This window comes from Parus major, chromosome 8 (genome assembly GCF_001522545.3).
Source record: "Parus major isolate Abel chromosome 8, Parus_major1.1, whole genome shotgun sequence".
Lineage (NCBI taxonomy): Eukaryota > Metazoa > Chordata > Aves > Passeriformes > Paridae > Parus > Parus major.
In genome coordinates, this window is record NC_031777.1 from 24,694,600 (window position 1) to 24,714,221 (window position 19,622).

General features: G+C 40.7%; 1 protein-coding gene across 4 annotated transcripts in view; it reads left to right on the forward strand.

The window, feature by feature from the left end:
• Positions 1-463: 463 nt before the first annotated feature.
• ELAVL4 (ELAV like RNA binding protein 4) overlaps positions 464-19,622 on the forward strand; it is an 80,803-nt gene continuing 61,644 nt past the window's right edge. The window contains exon 1 of one of the 4 annotated variants that reach the window (XM_015635930.3): positions 464-508. In XM_015635930.3, coding sequence (XP_015491416.1) covers positions 491-508 — 18 coding nt within the window. In that variant the 5' untranslated portion in view covers positions 464-490. Of the gene's footprint in view, positions 509-16,701; positions 16,835-17,150; positions 17,268-19,278; positions 19,299-19,622 lie in introns of those variants that run through there. The other 3 variants (XM_019007626.2, XM_033516459.1, XM_015635933.3) reach the window with 3 other exon arrangements.

Sequence of the window (19,622 nt, forward strand, 5' to 3'; positions counted from 1 at the left end):
CTTTTTAACCTACTCAAAATTCTTCCCTCATACATCTTCACGGCGCAGGGTCACGGACCCAGTCAGAGACAGGGGGAAGCACCTGCGTGGCGGAGCTCAGCACAAACCTCACCTTGCCCGCCACCCTTCATTCATTTCTATTCCCACACCGGGAGCCACCTGGGAGGGAGCGGAGTTGTGCGGACCCTCCTGGCTGCGCTACCCCGGCTCCGGCTCTTCCCTCCCGGCAACCCGCGCCCCACACGTGTACTCTCTCCGCGGCCAGGGCTTTCCCCCGCATCCCGCACAGCTGCCGCCGGTTCCGGGAGCCATAAGAGCCCTCCCCGCGCCAGCCGCCGCGGTCACTCCAGCGCTGACGGCGGAACATGGCGGCGGCCCCGCTGCCTCACGCCGCTGCGTAGCGCCCCGCCCGCCTGCGCGGGAGACCCCGTAGACGCCATCGCCACGTGCGGCCGCGCGCCCCCCCGGTGTCTGGCCGCGGCTGCGGAAGATGCGCGGCCGGAGCGCGGTGAGCGGAGCCCCGGGGCCGGGAGCGGTGGGGACGGGGCGCTGGGGCCTTTCCGCCTTTTCCCGTCGGCGACCGCTCCCGCGAGCGCAGGTTAAACCTCTCCTTTCACCCCGCTTCAGGCTCTGAGTCCGCCCCCGGGGCGTCGAGTGCGGCCGGGAGCGGGGCCGCGCTCGGGTCGGTTTGGGTGATGCCGCTTGCGTTCATTCCGCTTTTTTAAAAAAGGTTTTTTGTTTTTTTTTTAAACAACTAAAAAGTAATTTTGTGCTGTGTTTCCTAAATCAGAGGCTTTAGAAGGAACATTTGTCCATCGGGGACGTGTGGGGTGCGGGACCAGGGGGATCCAGCGGGGTGGGGACCGGCCGCTGGTTCCTCCCGGGGCCCGGGCCCTTCGAGGGGCTCCTCCCGGGGCCGGGGCTGGCTCCTCCCGGTGTGTCTGTGCCTGTTCCCCTTCCACGGCTTCGCCTTGTTTTTCTACCTGTGTTACTCTGTGACACGTATGCCAGTTCCAGGCTCAGTCCCCTTTACTGCGATGAGTACAATTAAGGTGTTTTTAATTAAAGGCATTACCCATGACTGTGTAGTTTGAATTACCTAATAGCTATTCTGGAAGTTCTGGTTTTGTGCTGATAGCATTTTTTCCTGCAGCAGGCTGATGGTATATGAAGTATTCCCAGATGTTAAAAGGTTGGCATGGATAGAGTTTAAACTTCTGTTCATTTATTATGCCATACATAAAAAAAAAACCTAAAGCAAACTCTATCAATGAGCATTTGTGTTAAAGAATATAGATTTCCTTAAATAATTTCTTTGAGTTCTTGTTCAGTGCGGTGGCACGCCTTGAGTAAGACTCACTGGTTGTGGAGGCTGCTGGCAGTAAGGCTGCCTACTGTGATAAATCATCTCTTAAATTTCACCAAAGCAAGAGCAGGACAGCTCATATTGCATCACTTGCTCAATTTGTTTATTGGTTCTTAAGTAGGTCTCCCACTGGTGTCATTGGAAGGTTGTTTTATCCAGTGCCACCCTCAGTGCTATTTTAAGACTTTTATTATCTCCTTGTATTAATAGAGGATCACTAAATATTATTTAACAGGTATATTGGAGATTTGGTTTTGTGCCAGCACTCGGCCTTTTCTTGTAACAAGGGCTAGGGAGAGCAATTGAGATTTCTCATAATAAAAACAAGGCAATAGTTCCCCCTGTTTCTTAATTCAGAAATTCTAGAACAGTATTGGAAACCTTAAACAAGAAAGTTCTAGTGGTTGAAAAGCAGAGCCTGCAACACACTCAAAGCAAAAATGAAATTGATAGTCTAATTTTACTATCCACACTGAGTGACATCTGAAATAGTAAGGAAGCCTAAATGATGGAAAGTAAATTAGATTTTTAAATTAGGTAATGTTTGAAGATGTTAGAGTATTACTACATTTATTTCCTTGTTAATATTCTGAGATGTTTTAGGAAAAAGTAAGGAAAGATAAATCATACCAAAATAATTTAAATGACACTTAAAAAAAAATCAATTACAGTGTGAGGCTTATTGCTATGCAGAGGAAGAAGCCTTTGCACAGAAATAAGCCTTTTACTTTATTCCACCTATTGAACAGAAAAATGTAGACTAGGGAGAAAGTGCTTGTCTTGCTTTGGCAGTGGAGAAGCCTGGAAATAGTCTGAGGAAATGGAGATTTCATTCAGTTTCAGCACTGCTGGTGAGTTACCTGGCACAGGCATGTGTATTTTTATCTGAATTTTAAGGGAGTTTTGAAACACAGTTAATTTTTTTTAGCCATATGGAAGAAGGACTTGTTATTTTTGTCTCAATATGGAGGAAACACCTGGAATTTACAAGTTTAAAATTAATGACTTTCAAGAAAGATGTGTACTGTGTCACTAGTTAAGAGAAAAACGCTTTACACGTTTACTGGTTTTGTGAAAGGGGGAAAAGGTGACACCCTACAGCTGTAAGTCAGAAAGCTACAGGCAGGACAGCAATTGTCTGGAACTTTAAATGTGGAATGGGAAAGGTGATGTTGCGGGCAGCCAATTCTTCCAGAATAGTTTAAAGGTTACGTTATTAGTGTGTAGTGATACATTAGAACAGAATTGTAGGGGACCATGGATGTCTCTTAAATTTAAGAGTGTATTTAAAAAAAAAAAAAAAAAGTGGACTTTGGCTTCTCTGTAGGTGCAGAAATAACCTGGAAGCCAGTCCCTAGGTTTGGTAATCACAAAGAGTTATCATGTATCCCAATGGAGTATTGGGGTTTGTGCCAACACTGTAGGGGACAGGCAGAAGTTGTTAATTTGCAGTCACTTTGCTGTTTGCATTCTGGGCTGTGGGTAGGAATTCCTTTTTTACCCAGTTTTATTTTGCCTAGGTATACTTGGGGTTTTTACAGCTGGGAGTCAGCAACTTTTTATTAATTCTCTGGAAATAGATGTGTAGCAAATAAGTTCCTAAATAACTCCAGGTTGTGTCAGCATTTTTCTTTGCCTGTTTCTATCAGCATTAACTGTTACTGTCCAAATCAGCCTAGTAACAGTTTTGAAGAATGGCAAAAGTAATGAGAATAGATGTATTTTCTTGAAAGGGTAGTATATAAGAGGAGAGAAGTAAAACCTTAATATTGCCAGTTAGATTCCTATTATCTGTAACTGCTTTCTGGCCCTAAGGGAAGTTGGTACCTCTAACAGTAAAATCTGTGTGAAACAGCATCATAATCTTATACTGGTCTAACTGCCTGGATAAAAGAAAAACATGTGGAGTGTGGCATTATTGATGTGGCAGTTTTATCAGGATCCATTTCTAGTAACTGTGGATTTGTTCAGGATTAATCAGGGGAGTGTATAATAATTATAATTCTGGCCCTGCAAGAATTATACTACTGTTCTAAGCAGAAAAGAGTGTGTCACAAAACATGTCTGCCATACAGAGTTAAACCTCTGTGGTGTTTTCTTCACTTTTGCTCAGTTTTTGAATAAATTGATGGAAGAATCCTGCATTCAAACAACAGAGGACTTCAAACAAGGTGTAGGATTAAAGAGCAAGCTGAAAAATCATGACTAAACTCAGTAACAGTGACAAAATAATTGTGGTCACTTCTAATTAGTCTGTTTACTTCACAGTATCAATTCAGATTTTTCTAAGAAAGTATATATGCTGGTGTTTTTTTAATTAGCTCTCCTTGATTTTTCTTACATATCTTAATTAAAAGTTTGGTGCTAGTTGTTAATTATGATGTACTTGTTTAGCCTTTTGTTTAGTCTTTGTTCTGTTTATGAATGCTGCCTTCGAACAGCACTGCTCTTACTCAAACATCTTGCACGATAGTTTTCCTTGGGGGTTATGGAAATGATAATCAGCCTTATGCTTGCTCTGTTTCCAGGTGCCAGAAAGAGACTCTCTGGAAACGAGAGCTCAACAAACAGACATTTCATGTTCTACCGTCACCTAGTCCAGTTTGTCAAAGGTGGAATTTTAAAGTATTAGATTGGGCTATAATGATAAGCAATCTGCTCGGGGATTTTCATGTTTCTGCCTTGGTTGGACTTCAAAGTTCTGCTTTCAGTGACCTTCTTTTTGTTTTGTGTGAAAAGAGGGTTGTAGTGGAGAATCTAAAAGTGTGTTGTCCTTCTCGCAATCTTTTGTATTTTGTCAGGTTTTTTTTCCTCTCCAAACTCTGCAGCAAGTGTAGCATAGAAGCACAGAAAACTCTTAACCTCTCACAAAAAGAAATAACATGTCAAATATTCCAGTATATAACTGGATTCAGAAAGCAATTGACTTGTGAACCAGGCTTGGTGAACCATTTTATTCACAATGTCTTTTCATTACTTATTCAGATAATTGATGCAATGTTTGAAGTCCCTGAAGTGCACAGAAGCATCTGCAATTTCATTGACATAGTAAACTATTTTAGAAAAGTACTTCAGTATCCTTACAATAGACAAAATATGCAGCCTTTGTTTCCATAAAGATTTAAAGTTAATGCATGGGAGATTGGATTTGGGATTTCCATAAATTAAGGGGAGTTCTCACCTTTCAACAGTTGGGTTTTTAGTACTGAAAAACAAGTGTCATTTCTCTGTGGGTTTTGTATGACTTCAGTAAAAATAAGCTTTCTGGTGCTTCCCCCTGGTTATAAAGACTACTACTAATAAATGGTGGTATTTATAAAAGTGCTGACACTTGTGCAGTCTAAGAACACATTGAACAGATGCCTCCTGTTGCCCTGCACTTCAGTGTGTTTACTGGTGCTTCATGCAGCCTAGGTCATATTCTTGTTTTCATGTTTCTGAGTGCTCCTGTAGCCTCTTCCCTCTGAATGCAGTCAGCTGCTCCCTGATTTGGTTTACGTGCTCTTAGTGTCTCCCTCGGGTTCTCTCCATTCACCCATCTTTCACAACAGGCTCTGCAAGCTTTGTTAATCAGCTCATCCATTTGCATTAGAAGGTGGTTTTTTTCCAGCATAAGAAAAATTGTTTTCACCCCTCACTGCTTGCTGTCATTCCTTAGTTTGGAGCTTCCTATTTTATTATCAAATTTACCACTTGCTGTACTTAGAGCTGCTTTTCTGTGGGTTGTATTTTTTGTTGGTTTGTTTGGTTTTTTTTTGTGCATGTGTGTCCATCTATGTTATCTGGCCCTTTGCCTGCCTTTATAAGAAAAAAAGCTTACTTTTTCTTCTTGATTGATTTCTTCCACTTGGTTCCTTTCATTTTCTTCACTGACTAGTAGTTTTATCACTTCTGGGATTTCATGCACTATTTCCAACACAGTTGACTTTATTTGAACCATTGTCCTCCATATTTTCATGCAATGTATAGCTAAAGAGTCCTTGTGTAGCTGAAGTCATTGCATCTTGATGTTAGTTTGTTTTCCCTTGGTTTTTTAGGCCTTTTTCAGTTAGGTACCATCACTTTCTGTAAAATACCTACATGGCAATGTTTTCTTATGTCCAATATATAAACAGTGGATTTCCTGAGCTTTCCAACAATCATATCTACTATATATATCCTTTTGTATTTACTTTTTTTCTTATAAATGCATAATTCTAAATGTCTTTTAATGAGTCTTAATTTCTCAATTCATGAATTTTTGACATCCTTGCCAATTTCTTTAGTTGCAGTAGACCATGTAAAGTCACCTTTTGCCAAGCTGTCTCTCATTGCTTATGCAGAACCCCAAATTGTCAAAGGTATATAAAAATGGATATTGTTTAAAATAAGTAACTTCTATTGGAGGAGCTTTGTATGCCAAAAGACAAGCTTTCCTATTAAGCTGATGTGATACAAAGCTGGTCTGATACAGGCTCCTGTATCCAGGTCTGTTGCTTGCCAACAGTTTTAATTGTTGTTCCTCATTCTGTATTTCTGGTTTTGAATAGCTTCTGCTTCATTATGCTCCTAGTTTTTCAAGAGAAGTCCTTTCTCTACCCTGCTTGTCTGTTGTTCATGTATTTCCTGCTTAACAGATTTCTAACTGCCTGGCAAGTCTTCAGTAGATAGCAGAAAGGTGGAATTTTCAAAGATGTTAAACTACTGCAGGTTTTGCAAAATCGAATGTCCAAAAAGGGTCTTAATTTGATCTCATCCATTAGGGAATTGCACAGAAGCAAAACTGGATGGTGAAGCCTTAGAAAAGCATTGTTTCCATGGGACAAGGATCCTGCTAGCAGCCTTAACGTGGGGGAGATTATTTCTGCCATGCCATGATAAGAAGAGATAAAGCACTTTGTATGCACTTACTAACATCTCATAATCCAGACAGTTTACTTTTAGTTGAATTGAGATGCCTGTTGGTGTTCACAATACCAAGCTTTCTGTTAATGTACTCACTGCTGAATTCCACTGCTCTGAAGAAAACATCAACTTTTAATTATGTCTTGGAAGAGTCGTTGCAATTCCTCTCACTTGGGGCTCCACGCTGTGGTTTGTACTGGGCTCACTGGAGCTCTTCTCGGGCTCTCTCAGCAGCAGAGCACGCAATAGCACAGGGTTTGCTCTCTGCAGCTCTCCTTGGACGTGGCACCAGTCACAGGAAGTTAATAAGCACAACAGATGAAAGCAGGGAAGGAATCAAAGATGAAAAGAGATTGGTAGAGAAGGAAAAAATGGCATTTCTGGAAGTAAGCAGGACATTAAGGAGATTTGGTCTGAATTGTTTTGTTTATTTCTCTTCTGAGGAGGAAGCGTGATATTTGTTGGGCAGTAAAGCAGGTTCTGGAAGAATGTGCCTAGAAAGGGGGGGACTAAACCTCAGCATGCTTAAAGATGGCTGCTGCATGGTTCACTCAGGGCTGGGATGTATCCTTACTGTTCTGTACTGCCTCTGATCTGCATCAAGTTTTCTGTGTAGGTTGCCCCTGTAGGAGTCAGCTCAAGGATCTCAGACTTTGTGCAGGTAGGAAGAACCTCCAGGAATGTCCACCAGGCAGCTTATCTTAGCAGATGTGTGATAGAGAGAAAGGAGTGAGAAGCAACAAATACTATATATTTGGAAAGCAATTCCATGTCATGCTGGGCACTTTTTAGTCCATCAGATAATTTACACTGACTGAACAGTGTCAGGAGGTTTTACTGTTTTGCATGATCAGTGAAGCCTCTCTTTCCCAATAAGTCACAGTCCTGTGATATCTAAACTGGACTTATCCTGTCATAATAGGACAGCCAAATTTCCCACTTCACCAGTGGGACCTTAGGAGGAAGGGCAGTTGCCACTTTGCATTTACCACAGCTGGCAGAGTGACTGGAGAGGTGAGAAACTTCCTCTCCAGCCCAGATATCTTCCTCTGGCAGCAGTAAAGACAAAACTGATGCCAGACTTCTCTCCTCTGGTCGTCTGCTGGTATGTGGGGGAAGATACTAAGGTCAGCCCCAGGCTCTGTGTGCTGTGACAGCGTAGGTTGTTCCCTTTACACAGATGGTCTGGCTAATGAGAGTACATTGCTGAACAGTTCTGAATCAGGGTTATTAACACCCAGAACTAACTACACTTCATGGAACCATGGAGCTAAATAACCTGTAGTACTGGGATGCTCTGTGTGGTACAGACACTCACTTTTTGTGTGCTTGTCCATGCATCTTGGTCATCTTACCCTGCAAACGTCTGACTGACAAAAATCCCAACCTGAGATACAGTATTGGAGGTTAGAGCTGGATCTATGCAGCCTGTTCTGTTTTTCCATCCACTTTCTCAATGGTAAAATGGTATATTTAGAAATTGAAAAGCCAGAGTTTTGCCCTCTGTGCCCCAGCCCTGAGCTTAAATGGAGCACCTGGGCTGGGGTGGTGGTGGAGGCTGCAGGTGGGACCCATCAGGGCACTTAACCCTGGGAGTACATGGCAGTGCCATGCTCCCAGCTCTTCTTCCTTGCCTGACTCCCTGAATCTCATGCTGCTCTCTGCAGGTCACTCTACTGGAAACCTGTCTGAAATTTTGCCAGGTGATGTTGCTTTTTGTAGTGTTGAACAACACATTTGGGATCTTCTTGCAGTATGGGAATGTCATTGGCTGATGTGTGTTTTTTCCCTCTGTCCTGTTAACCTGTCAGCTCTGATGCTCAGCAGTTGCCCTTTCCCAGAATGGTGAGACTGAGTTTGTGGGCAGGGTAGGAAAATGCTGAGGAGCAAATTCGGTACACTGGAGCATCTGGCGTGTTCATCTTGATCTGAATCTTACAAGCAGTCTCTTATGTAGAAATTGTGAGGGGTTTTTTTCTGGGTTCTTAAATAGATGAATCAAGTAAAGCCTCCATTAAGCTTGATTGCAGTGTTTTTAAAATTATTTCTATCTGGGTCTTGTGGAAGCATTTGGAGCAAGATTTTACTGTATACACTTACATGTTGTTTTTTTCCCCAACATTCATTTTTAGTATCTGGTCTTATTTTGGTTTGCATAGTTGATGTGACTGTATCTGTGAGATGGTTTTTTCCTTCATTCATTACTTAAAAGCTTATGAAATGTGCAATAGCATCTAGTTTTGACAGATTCTTTTAATAAATTACTGTTATGATCCTAATGATACAGAAGGAGAGGTTGGCTCTGCTTTCCACATGGAACAGCAAGTGATGAAATTCAGAGTTCATTACTGAAGTAAATTCTGTATGTCAGCAGCATGTGCAGAGCTGCAGTCCTTATCATGGAAGTGTTCATACCTGGTGCTGTGGGCACAGGCCCTGTGTATGGGTGGCTCTCTGATGGTGATGATTGGAGCTTTCAACGTTCTAAGGCCTGACTGATGCCAGTGGAAAGAGAAAAAACCTTTGTACATGGCAAGTCATCCAGGTTGCTGAAGAATATTCTGTGCCAGTAGGAGTTTCCTAAGCATCAAAGTCTTTGTGCCCATGTGGCAGCTGAGAAGTGACAACAGCAGGAATGGATAAAGCCATGTCATGATCCTCCAGCCTGGGATAGTCTCTCAACCAGCTGAAGAGAGTAGCTTCCTGAACAGATGATAGCTCCTAAATAATTGGCCTCATTTTCTGTGTTGACAGTCTTCCAGTTAACAGTGAGGTCAGTGGGAGTAATTGGTTAATAGCTTCATTGTGCCTTAAATTTAAATAGCACCATTAACCTCAAAGGTCACAAGCTGAAATTTCCACTACCAAACCACAGAATTTTATGGTATGCACCTATACTGCCCTGTTACTTTGGCAGAAAGCACAAAATTATGGAAGTAGTCTGGAGAAAGACACAGCACAGATATGCTGGAGGGATTTTGCCATTTGTTCCCAGCAGTTGAAATTCTTTGTCAAATGTTCCACAGCATCACTGATATCTGCCTTTCCCTTACCCACAGAAGCAGGACCCTCTATCACAGCAGAATAAAATCTTTTAAAAGATTTTTAAACCTTTTAAAAAAGTAAATATATTTTTTGCACACTAGGTCTGTGTTGGTTATCTGTGCTTGCTTGGAACATTTTTTAAGTTTTTAGGAACATTTTTAGACATTGGGGCTATGGAAAATATTAAAAATAGAGGTCTGTTTTCATTTATTATGTGAGTTTAAAGTTCCTTCCTTGTACCATGTCAGAAGAACAATTAAGTTTTATCTGAGCAGAGCAGGGTGTCCCTAGGTGCAGGTTACAATGCATCCAGTGATACTATTAAAAGAAAGATCGTTTGTTGTTGCATTGGGGAATCCTTATAAAACATCAGGAAAACAGCCTGGAAGAATATAAATGTGTTCAGGCAGTGGAGTGAAATATTCTTAAACTGCAGGGTGATGGCCTGTAGCTGGATAGGTTTTCAGAGCAGCTGTTTTGATGTGATTGTTGCTTTTCCCAACAGTCATAAATTGGATGTACTAGAACCCTTTTTTTTTTTCTTAAGGCTTTGCTGTTCGGAGGTCCAGAATCAAAGCTTCTGTTATGAAAGCGAGATTATCTAGCTTAGAGTTCATGAAATAAACTTTGCTGTTTTGTTTTTCCTTTTGATAAGTTGTTTACATGCCTCCAAGGATGTTAGGCTTTTTCCATGTACAGACTAATGTAGTCTTGCAGGATTTGCTTTGTGTAGCTGTTACGGGTGCACTGAGTGTTGGCCGTGCGTCTGTGGTCTGGGTCTGTGCTAAACTTGTCTTGCTTGAATCACTACTTACTGTAGTACTTATTTGTACTTAGGAACAGCTATGCTGAGTTATACTGAGGACTGCACTGTGTGTTCAGAGACCCCAGTGTGGCCACAGTTCATTTAGGTGAGGGTCAGCTGGAGACCATCTGCCTTGGTCACGGTAAACCCATGATGGCATTGGCCTGACCAAAGGTTGACTTTCTGCTGCAGCAAGGCTCCCCTGGTGAATGCTAGAGACCTCCTTAGTGTGCAGCCAGTGAAGAAGAGCATGATTTATCTTCCTCTCAGAGGTCTATAGAGCAGGACAGATGACCTGTGCCTTGGAAGTGCCCATTTCCTAGAACTTCCTGTACAAAAGGCTGGAGAGAATCACTGTCCAGCAGATGGGTAACTTCAGGTATGGTAAATTCATCCACACTGGCCTCTAGGACTAGTAAAGCCCATCTTCTCACATGCAGCTTTTCTCCACAGGCTGGAAAAAACACAAGCAGCCTGGCTACTGCCTCATCTTTCATCTGCCTGTTCAATGAAAAAACAAATCAGCTGTGCCTGTGGAAGAGGCAGTTCAGCACACAAGTGAACTCACTCTTGGGTGCCAACCTGCCTTGAAGCCCAAGCACCAAATATCTATTGCTAGATAATTGTAACCCAAAGTTATTTATTAGGAAATCTAGCCTGAAGAACAACTTTTATATCTACTAATGTTTTTATTTTTTTTAACTGCAATATTAAAAGTACCCATGGTTCATCTGCCCTACTTTAAAGGAAGCTAAAAATCATCTGCTAAGGTATGTCACACCTTGGAAAGAGAAGTTTAAAGAAAATGATAAGTCTGCATGAAAATCTGAAACTGGGTAGGAAAACTGAAGTCATCCTGTTCCCAAGAGAGGAACTCCAGGAACTCTAGAGGGCAGGAAGAGGAGCTGCAGATTAGTTTTTTCAGTTGTCTTTCTTTAGCCTCTCCCTGCTTTTGTGTCAGTATGGAAAGTTCAGTGTTGGCATTGCTCTTCTCAAATACTGCATCCATTCTGTTTTTTATACTCCTTACCCTCTTTTACCTCGCTTTCCTTATTATAAAATAGTCATTTCTGTAATCTGAATTATACACTAAAAAATTGCATGAGCCATATTCCTGAGGGAGCTGTTCATCCCTGAAATTTGGGTACCTAATTTAGGCAGCTTATCTAACCTTTATTTCTTAGGGGGTAAAATAAAACAGATGTGCACAGGAAGCTTCTTGAAATTCCTGCCACTTGTACATACAGATATAAGCTTTGGAGCATGAGGTAAGCTTGGTTTCTGTAGTAAAGCCATTTTAACCTTTTTCTCCATTCCAGCATCCTTGGTTTGGGGATAGGTTGGATGAAAGGGTTTACCTGGAAATTATGAAGGAATAGTTTTTAATGCATGAAATTGTAATACTTATTTACCTTCTGCCCGCTGCTACTAAAATACTCTATGTAAGTGCCAGCTGCTCTAACAAGTAATTTGGACAATTAATAGCTCTTGATACTTTTTATTGTCTTTATTCTGTATTGTATCTTCCCTGGTTCTGCATCCTCCCTGTGTAATTGCAAGTTGCAGGAGACATAACCCTTCTGCATGCTGCTCACAGGTCTCCTTTGATTCCTCCTGTACCTCTGTTCTGATCCAGCCACCTTGCACTCTTCCCCAGATCTTTCTGATCACTGTCTCAAAGCTTGGAAACATCAGCACATTAATCTCCTTTCAGGTTTTTATCTTTGTTCTTGTTATTGATATTATTTGGCCTGAGTGCAAGGTGTATAGCACACTGTATTACAGATGGGCTTAAAGCAAATCCATCAACTGTTCTAAAATTAGGCAATGCTGGTTGAAAGACTGTGTTCACATTTTTTATGAAGGTTTTTGTGCTTATACATAGGCACATTAAAAATGGCTGAACTCATGTAAATCTCCCTGGTAAGTCTGGAGTTCTTCAGTGCCTAGGTCCTTTCATTATTTACAAGTAAATACATTTTAAAAATGCAGTCATAAATCTTTGAAAACATCTTCATTTGTGCTCAGTTGAAACTTTGCTAACTCTATTATACAAAATTGACAGCAATGTAGAAATGTTTTAACTCTCCCTGTAGGTAGGATTGAGTCCTGCTTGTAGTGATAGGAAAGCAAGCTGTAGGATTTAGGATGTCTGTCGGGTACAACTTTTAGTATCTGAATTTAAAAGGAGGAAAACAAAATAGGGGACTGAAGGCATTAAAATCTATATTCCTGAGCCAAAAGTAAAATAACTGGAAAGGGGAGAAAGAATTACTGGTACATTACTGCTGTGTTAACATGTTTACCTGCAGTGTATGCTGCCTTTTGCTTTTCAGTTTTGCGGTGCTGACAGTGGGTTCTGTAAAATGGATTGAAAATTGGCCAGGCAAGACATGCTGGGTCTGAGTGGATGCTCTGTTGCAGAGCAGCAGTTCAGAGCTGGGAGAGGAGTGTGGAGCCAAGGATGCTGCTGGCCTTCAGACTTGCTAAGGTGCTGGATCATCTTCTCCAAACCCTTCTTGCACTGTAGCAGAGCTGCTGGACCCCTTCCCTGGCTGGTCTGTGCCCTGACAGTCACAGGAATCCTTTGCTGAGGTTATTCCCTGGCACACGTGCACGCCTAAATCTGTGTGGCTGCCCAGCTTCTGGTTGTGGAATTGAGGATGTGGTTCCTATCACTACTAAGGCTTCTCTCGTCATCAGAGCTATTTACATCTATTCATTTTGTTACCTCTGTGCTCTGCTGTGCCCTGGAGAGTTTTGTTCCAGTCTCCCAGCGTTCAAACATGAGTATCCACAGTGGGGTTTGCAAATACACACATCTTTTGAAAATTGGCATGTGATACTTAGAGCAGCTATGCAGCATCCAAATTACACATCTCATAAGGCATGAAAAAGAAAGTGGGCAAGCAACATTAAATAGCATATTTGTGCAAAAGCATCTGAAGTGTGATTTCTGTGGGAACTGTGACTACTTGCCTAAGCTTTGTGCATCTAAATTCCTCATTTAGGGTTGTAAGTATTTAAGAAGGCTTTCTGTCTTGTTTTGCATCTAGTGTCTAGCTCTTTAAGGAGCTAGAGCTCTCACAATGTTTGATTTTTCTTCTGGGTTTTTTTTTTTCTTATCTCTTTTCTGGGTTTAGATCCAAAAAGTGATATTTTTTCCAGGTAGCTGTGTGTTATACTTCATCTCCTCGGCATCAGGAGGAATTTCATTGCACCACACAGAACATTGCATCAGCAGCAGAGTTTGTGCAGCTTGTCAGTGGGTTCCCCAGCAGGGGCAGGACAGGAAGCAGGGATAGGTTCCTGTGTTTCTGAGTGGATCATCTAATTAAATAAATTAATAAAAGCTCAAGACCCTGTCAGTTATCTTTTTCACCTACTGTTTTCTCAGAAATTATATGGTGGTTTTTTATATGGCTAGTGTTCAGTTATCATGACTTACTTATTTTGCAGCAAAACCTTAAAAATTTGACTTTTTTATCAAGTACATTCATTCACTAACCTTTAAGAGCCTGAAAAACATTTTCACTGTCATGCAAGGTTAGTCTCAATCACCCAACTCCTGCTTGATTTCCACAGGGCAGTTGGTAAGGTGTTTTATTTTGCTGGTTCTTTTTTTAAATTGCTCAGTAGCTAAGCAAGTTATGTGTATATATACACTTAATTGTAAGCTGTTTAAGTAACAGTGGAAAAAAAAACTTGTTGTAAAAGTAAATAACCTGTTTGGCCATTGGTTTTCCCTCTACTCCCTAGTCCCTGCCACCTCCTGCACACAGGTACAGGAAAAGGCAGTCAGCTTAATTGGGCTGATTTCTTTTTGTTTTCTTTCCCATTTTCTTCACTGAAATCTGGCTTTGGGTTAGATGCCATGAGCAATTTAGCTCTGGCTTTCTCATCTGCGTTTGTGACTGTTAGCATCATATGAATTATATGTTTACCTTTTCAGTTTCTTGTAATTTCATGGATGGTTTTAAATTAGTTAATTTCTTCTCCCTGTGTATATTTATAAGGGGCTTGCACACCTTCATGTTCCTGTTTTCTCCTAGTGCTCTTTTTTAGTTAGTCATGCAGTGCATTTGCATAGGGTTATAGGTGGTGGAGGATATTTTAAATTATTATGAGATCTTCTGATGAAAAGACTGTGTGAGCTCAGTGTTGCTGAAGACAGTGTTGATGTGGTATCTTGAACTGGAGGCTGTTTCCGCAGAGGTTCTTGAATTACTGCATAGGACAAACCTGGGTGGTTGCATTGTGTAATGTCCTTTCCCTGCCTGTTATCTTTATTAAATCATTTTGTACACAAGATCCATCTCTTGCACACACGTGCCTCTCCTTGGTTCCTCATCCAGCTGCACCCTACCATCCGTCAAACAACAAAATAACTCTTTGATAAGAATTAAATATTAATTTTGTGAGAGGAGTGTCTTGGAAAAGAGTAAAACTGTTCCAGAGATAAATGTTTAGTTCTCTAGAAGAGTAGAAAATGAGGTGATGGAAAATGCCAGGTTGTAGTTCACAGGCAGCAGCATTTAAATGGTTTGCTATAATCATATTAGGATAGAATTAAATTGAGTTCTTTTATTTTGTGCTGCAGTGGAATATGACTGTTACTGATCATTTTCCCCTCCCTCTTGCTTTGATGATTAGTGTGAAAACTCAAGCAGCAAAAATTGCAGGAGTTCTGCAGCAGTGCACAGAGACAGTGGTGTGAGGAGGTCTGACTTGGAGTGTTGTGTCCTTGCACATGAGAGCTCTGGTGCTTCCCTAATAGGCTGAAAATGAGACCACTGCTGCTTTATAAGAGGTCTGTTCCAGCCACATTGCTCTACAGCTTGGCAGATGGTGGCATGTGAATGGTTTCATATTGATTGGATGGATTTGCCTCGGGGTAATAGGAGTGTGGGTCCTTAAAGATGTAATTCTAGATTTATTTTTTTCTTTTAAATTTGAAAAAAAAATCCAACAAAAATGTGCATTTGTAAAACACTTCTCTTTACATGAGAAGAGTGTGTGGTAATCAAAGCACTGAAGTTGCGTGGAAATAAAAAGTCCTTAAATAGATTATCACAAAGACCAAAAAGCCAAGAATACTTATTTACTAAGTGATTACGTTTTTACATTAGAAGAAAGTGACACTTTTAATTAGTGTTCAAGGCATATGGTGAATGAGAAAATAAGCTTATTTCATGCAAACAGAAATCGATGCAAATAACCTTTCTCATATAAAAATGGATGACTTGAAACTCAATACATATTCAAGAAGGTTAAGTCATTACTGCATCACTTTAATATTAGTTAAAGGCCAGCAAAGAAAATCGCTACTCTGCATATACTTACTCAGCATGGATTGCTGTAAATGAAAGAAATAGGTGATGGTGCTTTGTAGGTGGTAAATCTAAAGAAGCCCTTGTCCATCTAATGCATTTTCTCTTTAACCTCAGTAAATAACCTTTTGGGTTCTGCCTTAGCACAGGTAGTTGCTGGAGTGGTCCTATTCCTCCAGCGATTCTTGCCAGCTGGTAAAGACATTTTGTGATGCTTTTTGTTTATTGTTCCTTCTCACACCTCTGCTTTGTGCTTTCAGTCTTGTAAATGTTGTTTGTAAATCCTTCGGTATGAAATGACTTTTCAAATGTGTTTGTACAGCACCTAACACAAAGATCCCAATCTCATTCAAGCCTCTGGGTGTTGCTGTAGAGTGTTGAGTGAATTGGTATTTTTTATAGTAATGGAAGTCTTTCTTGAGGTATTTGACCTTAAATAAAGTGGAGAAAAAAAATACTTAAATAGCTTGCAGACATGATGGAATAGGGACAGTTTGATACCTTGGGAGACTTAGGTGCTATTGAAACACTGGATCCTTTCCATGTACTTCGGTCTTGTGCTCTGATGCGTGCAACAGTGGTTTCATAAATGAATTTAAGCCACAGTAAGTCATAGCAGTATCTTATCAAGTTGCCTTCAATTTGCTTGAAGGTATAGTTCATATTTTCTAGCAGAATTATTTACATGCTGAATTTTGTCTTTCCATGAAAGAACCCTCTTGTGAATGTAATGCTGATTTTTGTTCTTCTTTAGTACAAACCAATTAGTTGGGAGTGCTTTCCCTTTTAATTACACTTTGTTCTGAAAACTGATTGGATTTTACCACTTGCTGGATGAAAAGCTCCTGTATCAATTTTAAGGTCCCTTTAAAAAAAAAACAAAACACTGTGTTAAAAGCTAGGTGATTTTAGGGTTTTGTTCGTGGGCTCACTGCTGGGGAGGAAAGGGCATAAAACAGTGACAATTTTTTTCCTCCTGCTTGATAAGTGTAGGGGGGATTTACGTTGTATATTACAACCAGCAGCTATTCCAAGAAAAATCTTTAAGATGGTTACTTGGATCTGTGTACACTGCCCACCTGGTGGTTATGGAGTGAACTGTTACTTTAAAGAATAGTTTAAACAACAGCCATGTTTGGGGCAGGCTAATCTTGCAAAGAGAGCAGTACATATAACAGGAGTCTACAGTGTGATAAGGGGAAAATTCAGCTCACTGACTAGATGTTTTAATGTGCGAACTCTAGGGAAATAACATATTGACTATTCTGTTGTGCGCAAGAAAATTGAAGAACCCTTTGCAGACAGAGGGCTTGCAAAGGATTCTTTCTGTTTCTCTTAACCAAAATCTGTGGCAAGATGTTTGAAATCAGCAGGACGCTTAATGCTGCTTTGTTAAATAATGAGGTAATATTTTGTCACTTTTTCTGGGCAGCATCTGTTTTTTCTCCTTTTTCATATGTTGGTGAAGGATTCAGTTTAATCTTATGCAAGTAAGAGATTTTTTTTTAAAAATCATTCTTCAATTTATTATTTTTTTCCTTTTGATGCTTTTGGAGAATTGGGTTGTCTTTTATTTGCGGTTTCAATCGGCTGCTGTTGCCTAGGACATTATGCCACGTAAGGCTTCTAAACTGCACAGAGTAGGTAGTTATTAACGCTGAATTGGCTTCTGGTATAGTCCATCTGGGCTCTGTATGAGAGAGCTTGCTAGCGGCTACTGATGCTAAGATACCCGCAACCTTTGGGATGTATGCGTGGTGGAGAGGGGCTCAGTGATATGAGATCACTTCTTTTAAGGGAAACTGTCATTAATGAGTCAAGAAACTGCTCATTTATGGTAAGGAGAGGGAGGGGGGGGCTGGGAAACAACCCTGTGATTTCATTTTGATATTGGATTAGCTGTTTAAGACAAGTTTCTTTTTGTGGGGATGGAAGATTGCACTAAAAATATGCTTTGCTCAGGGGCTTGCTGGCTGATGCTGGAGAGACTGTGTAGAGAATCTGATGCTTTACAAATGTCACCACCGTGATGCGGTGGTCAGTCCCTTTCCCCGAAAGATAAATGGTACTATTGGAAACACGAGAATAAGGTTGACTTTTTCAACAATAGGATTCTGCCTTTGTCTTTCCAGAGAGAGGCCTCTGAGGATGTTTGAGCGTTTGTTTTAGTGTTTCTCGGAAAGGCTGCGTGTGTGGGGTGCTTTTTGGGAAAGTGTTCAGTGTGCAGAGTACCTGGATTTATAGACCGATAAGATTAGCTAATTTTTGAGAGGAGCAGCGTGCGATTATTGTTTCAGAAAAATGGCTGAATCTTGATATGCATAATGAATTTATAGTAACAAAGTAAGCTGAAGTTGAAAAGACTTAAAAATAATTTCTGGATGCCTTCTCCGGTGTTATTAACCCCTGAAGAGACCTTAAGTAAAAAATTTGCATTACAAATCTAACTTTAATATTTGATGTATGTTTGCACAAGAATCTATGGTAATATACTAGCTGTTGTAGCATTTTGATGTCTGTGTGTTCAGTCTAATAGGGCACATAAATTTGAGTTAGGAAATGTATCTTACGGGCTGGTTTAATCTATGCTTAGTTTTTAGTAAGGTACAAATGTGTTCAGAAAGATGTGTGGTGACAGAAATCTTCTGCAGCCTTTCATATTGTTCATATTTTAATTGAATTCAGTGCTCATTCCACAAACAGATTGTACGATGTTTTTAAAATGTGAATTTTCTCCTTGCTTGGTTTGTGTATAGCTAGATTTTATGAGCTTTACTACATTTGATGTGCTTTATTGGTGTGTTTAGTCTCTGTGTGTGTTTGAGCGTGTCTATGGCTTAAAGAAATTTAAAATGTACTGAATGTCAGTCCCCAGCTTAGCAGTGTAGAGGGAATATTTATACTTTTTTTAAAATGAAGCTAGTAGAACAATGGTGATTTGATTTACATGTTTTTAAAATGGTTTTGGTGGTTTGTAGTCAGGTTTTCTTTCTCTAGGAAGGAGCTAAGTGAGCTTATAATGTGGCCCATCCTAGCTTTCTCAGTTTTCAGCTCTTGCATTTAAAAATGTTTGCAACGATACTGATTTAAAAAAAAAAAAGTAATTAATTTTGAAATGAATCTGTGGATGGTAAAACTAAATGATCCTATGTGTGTGTACACAGAGTAATACTCGATTGCTTTAGTTGAGATTAATGTAAATTCTAGGTTTGCTGTAATTACAGAGTGCCATGCCTTGTTACTTTGGACAAAACATGCTTTAGGAAAATACCTCTCAAGTAAGAGAAAGAAATGAATGCTTCCTAACTTGTGAGAATTCTTAAACTTGCTGTGGTTGGAAGGGGGTAAAATATTGCTGTTTGGAAGTGAAGTTTTGTTAGTTTGTCAGTGGCAGCGAGTGGAGGATTAATGAGTGTGCATTGTTAAGTTAAGCACGTTTCTCTAAGGCTGGAAAAGAAAATTCTTTCAAATACCCAAAGTTCGCTGTCGTTTTATTTCTTGTCGAGCTGAAGAATATTGAAACGAGGTGGCAAAATAATTCTGAAATGCTACTATCATTCGAGGGGAGCGCCCGATAAGAGGTGTCTACTGTGCCTTAGACACTGTCAAGTGGCAGCAACATCAAATCCTCTCCTTTAAAAATACGTGTTTTTAAAAACCTCACCGGGTAGAAAGAAGGAGAGATGGGTTGATTATTAAAATCAATAGTACCTGAAAATAAATGCAGCTTTAAATGCACGTCAAAGTGCTTTTGTTGTGCCTTTAAGCCTAGAGGCACATCATTAAATATGCATTTCTCCGGAAAGCAACTGTCGAAAAAGATAAGGTGGTTAAAATACGCCGGACCTGGGAGCGGGGCGCGCAGGAGGTAAGGAGATGTAGGCACTGGAGCATGGCCGAGGTACGGCACCGCCGGGCCCAGGGGTGGGAACTGGGGGAACCAAAAAAAAAAAAAAAAAAAAATTAAAAAAAAATTAAAAAAAATACGGGGCTGCGTGTTGTTTCTTCAACCGGGCCTTAATTACTAGACACAAGCAGCAGTTCAGAAATCTGGTCTCTGTTGTTGTAGAGGTCACCGCATCATTAACATTGTCAATCTGGCAGCGGCTAATTTCAATAGCACCTGATGTCGCAACGCCTCCCCCCCACACACACCACACACACCCTCCCTCCCCCCCGCCCCCCCCCGCGC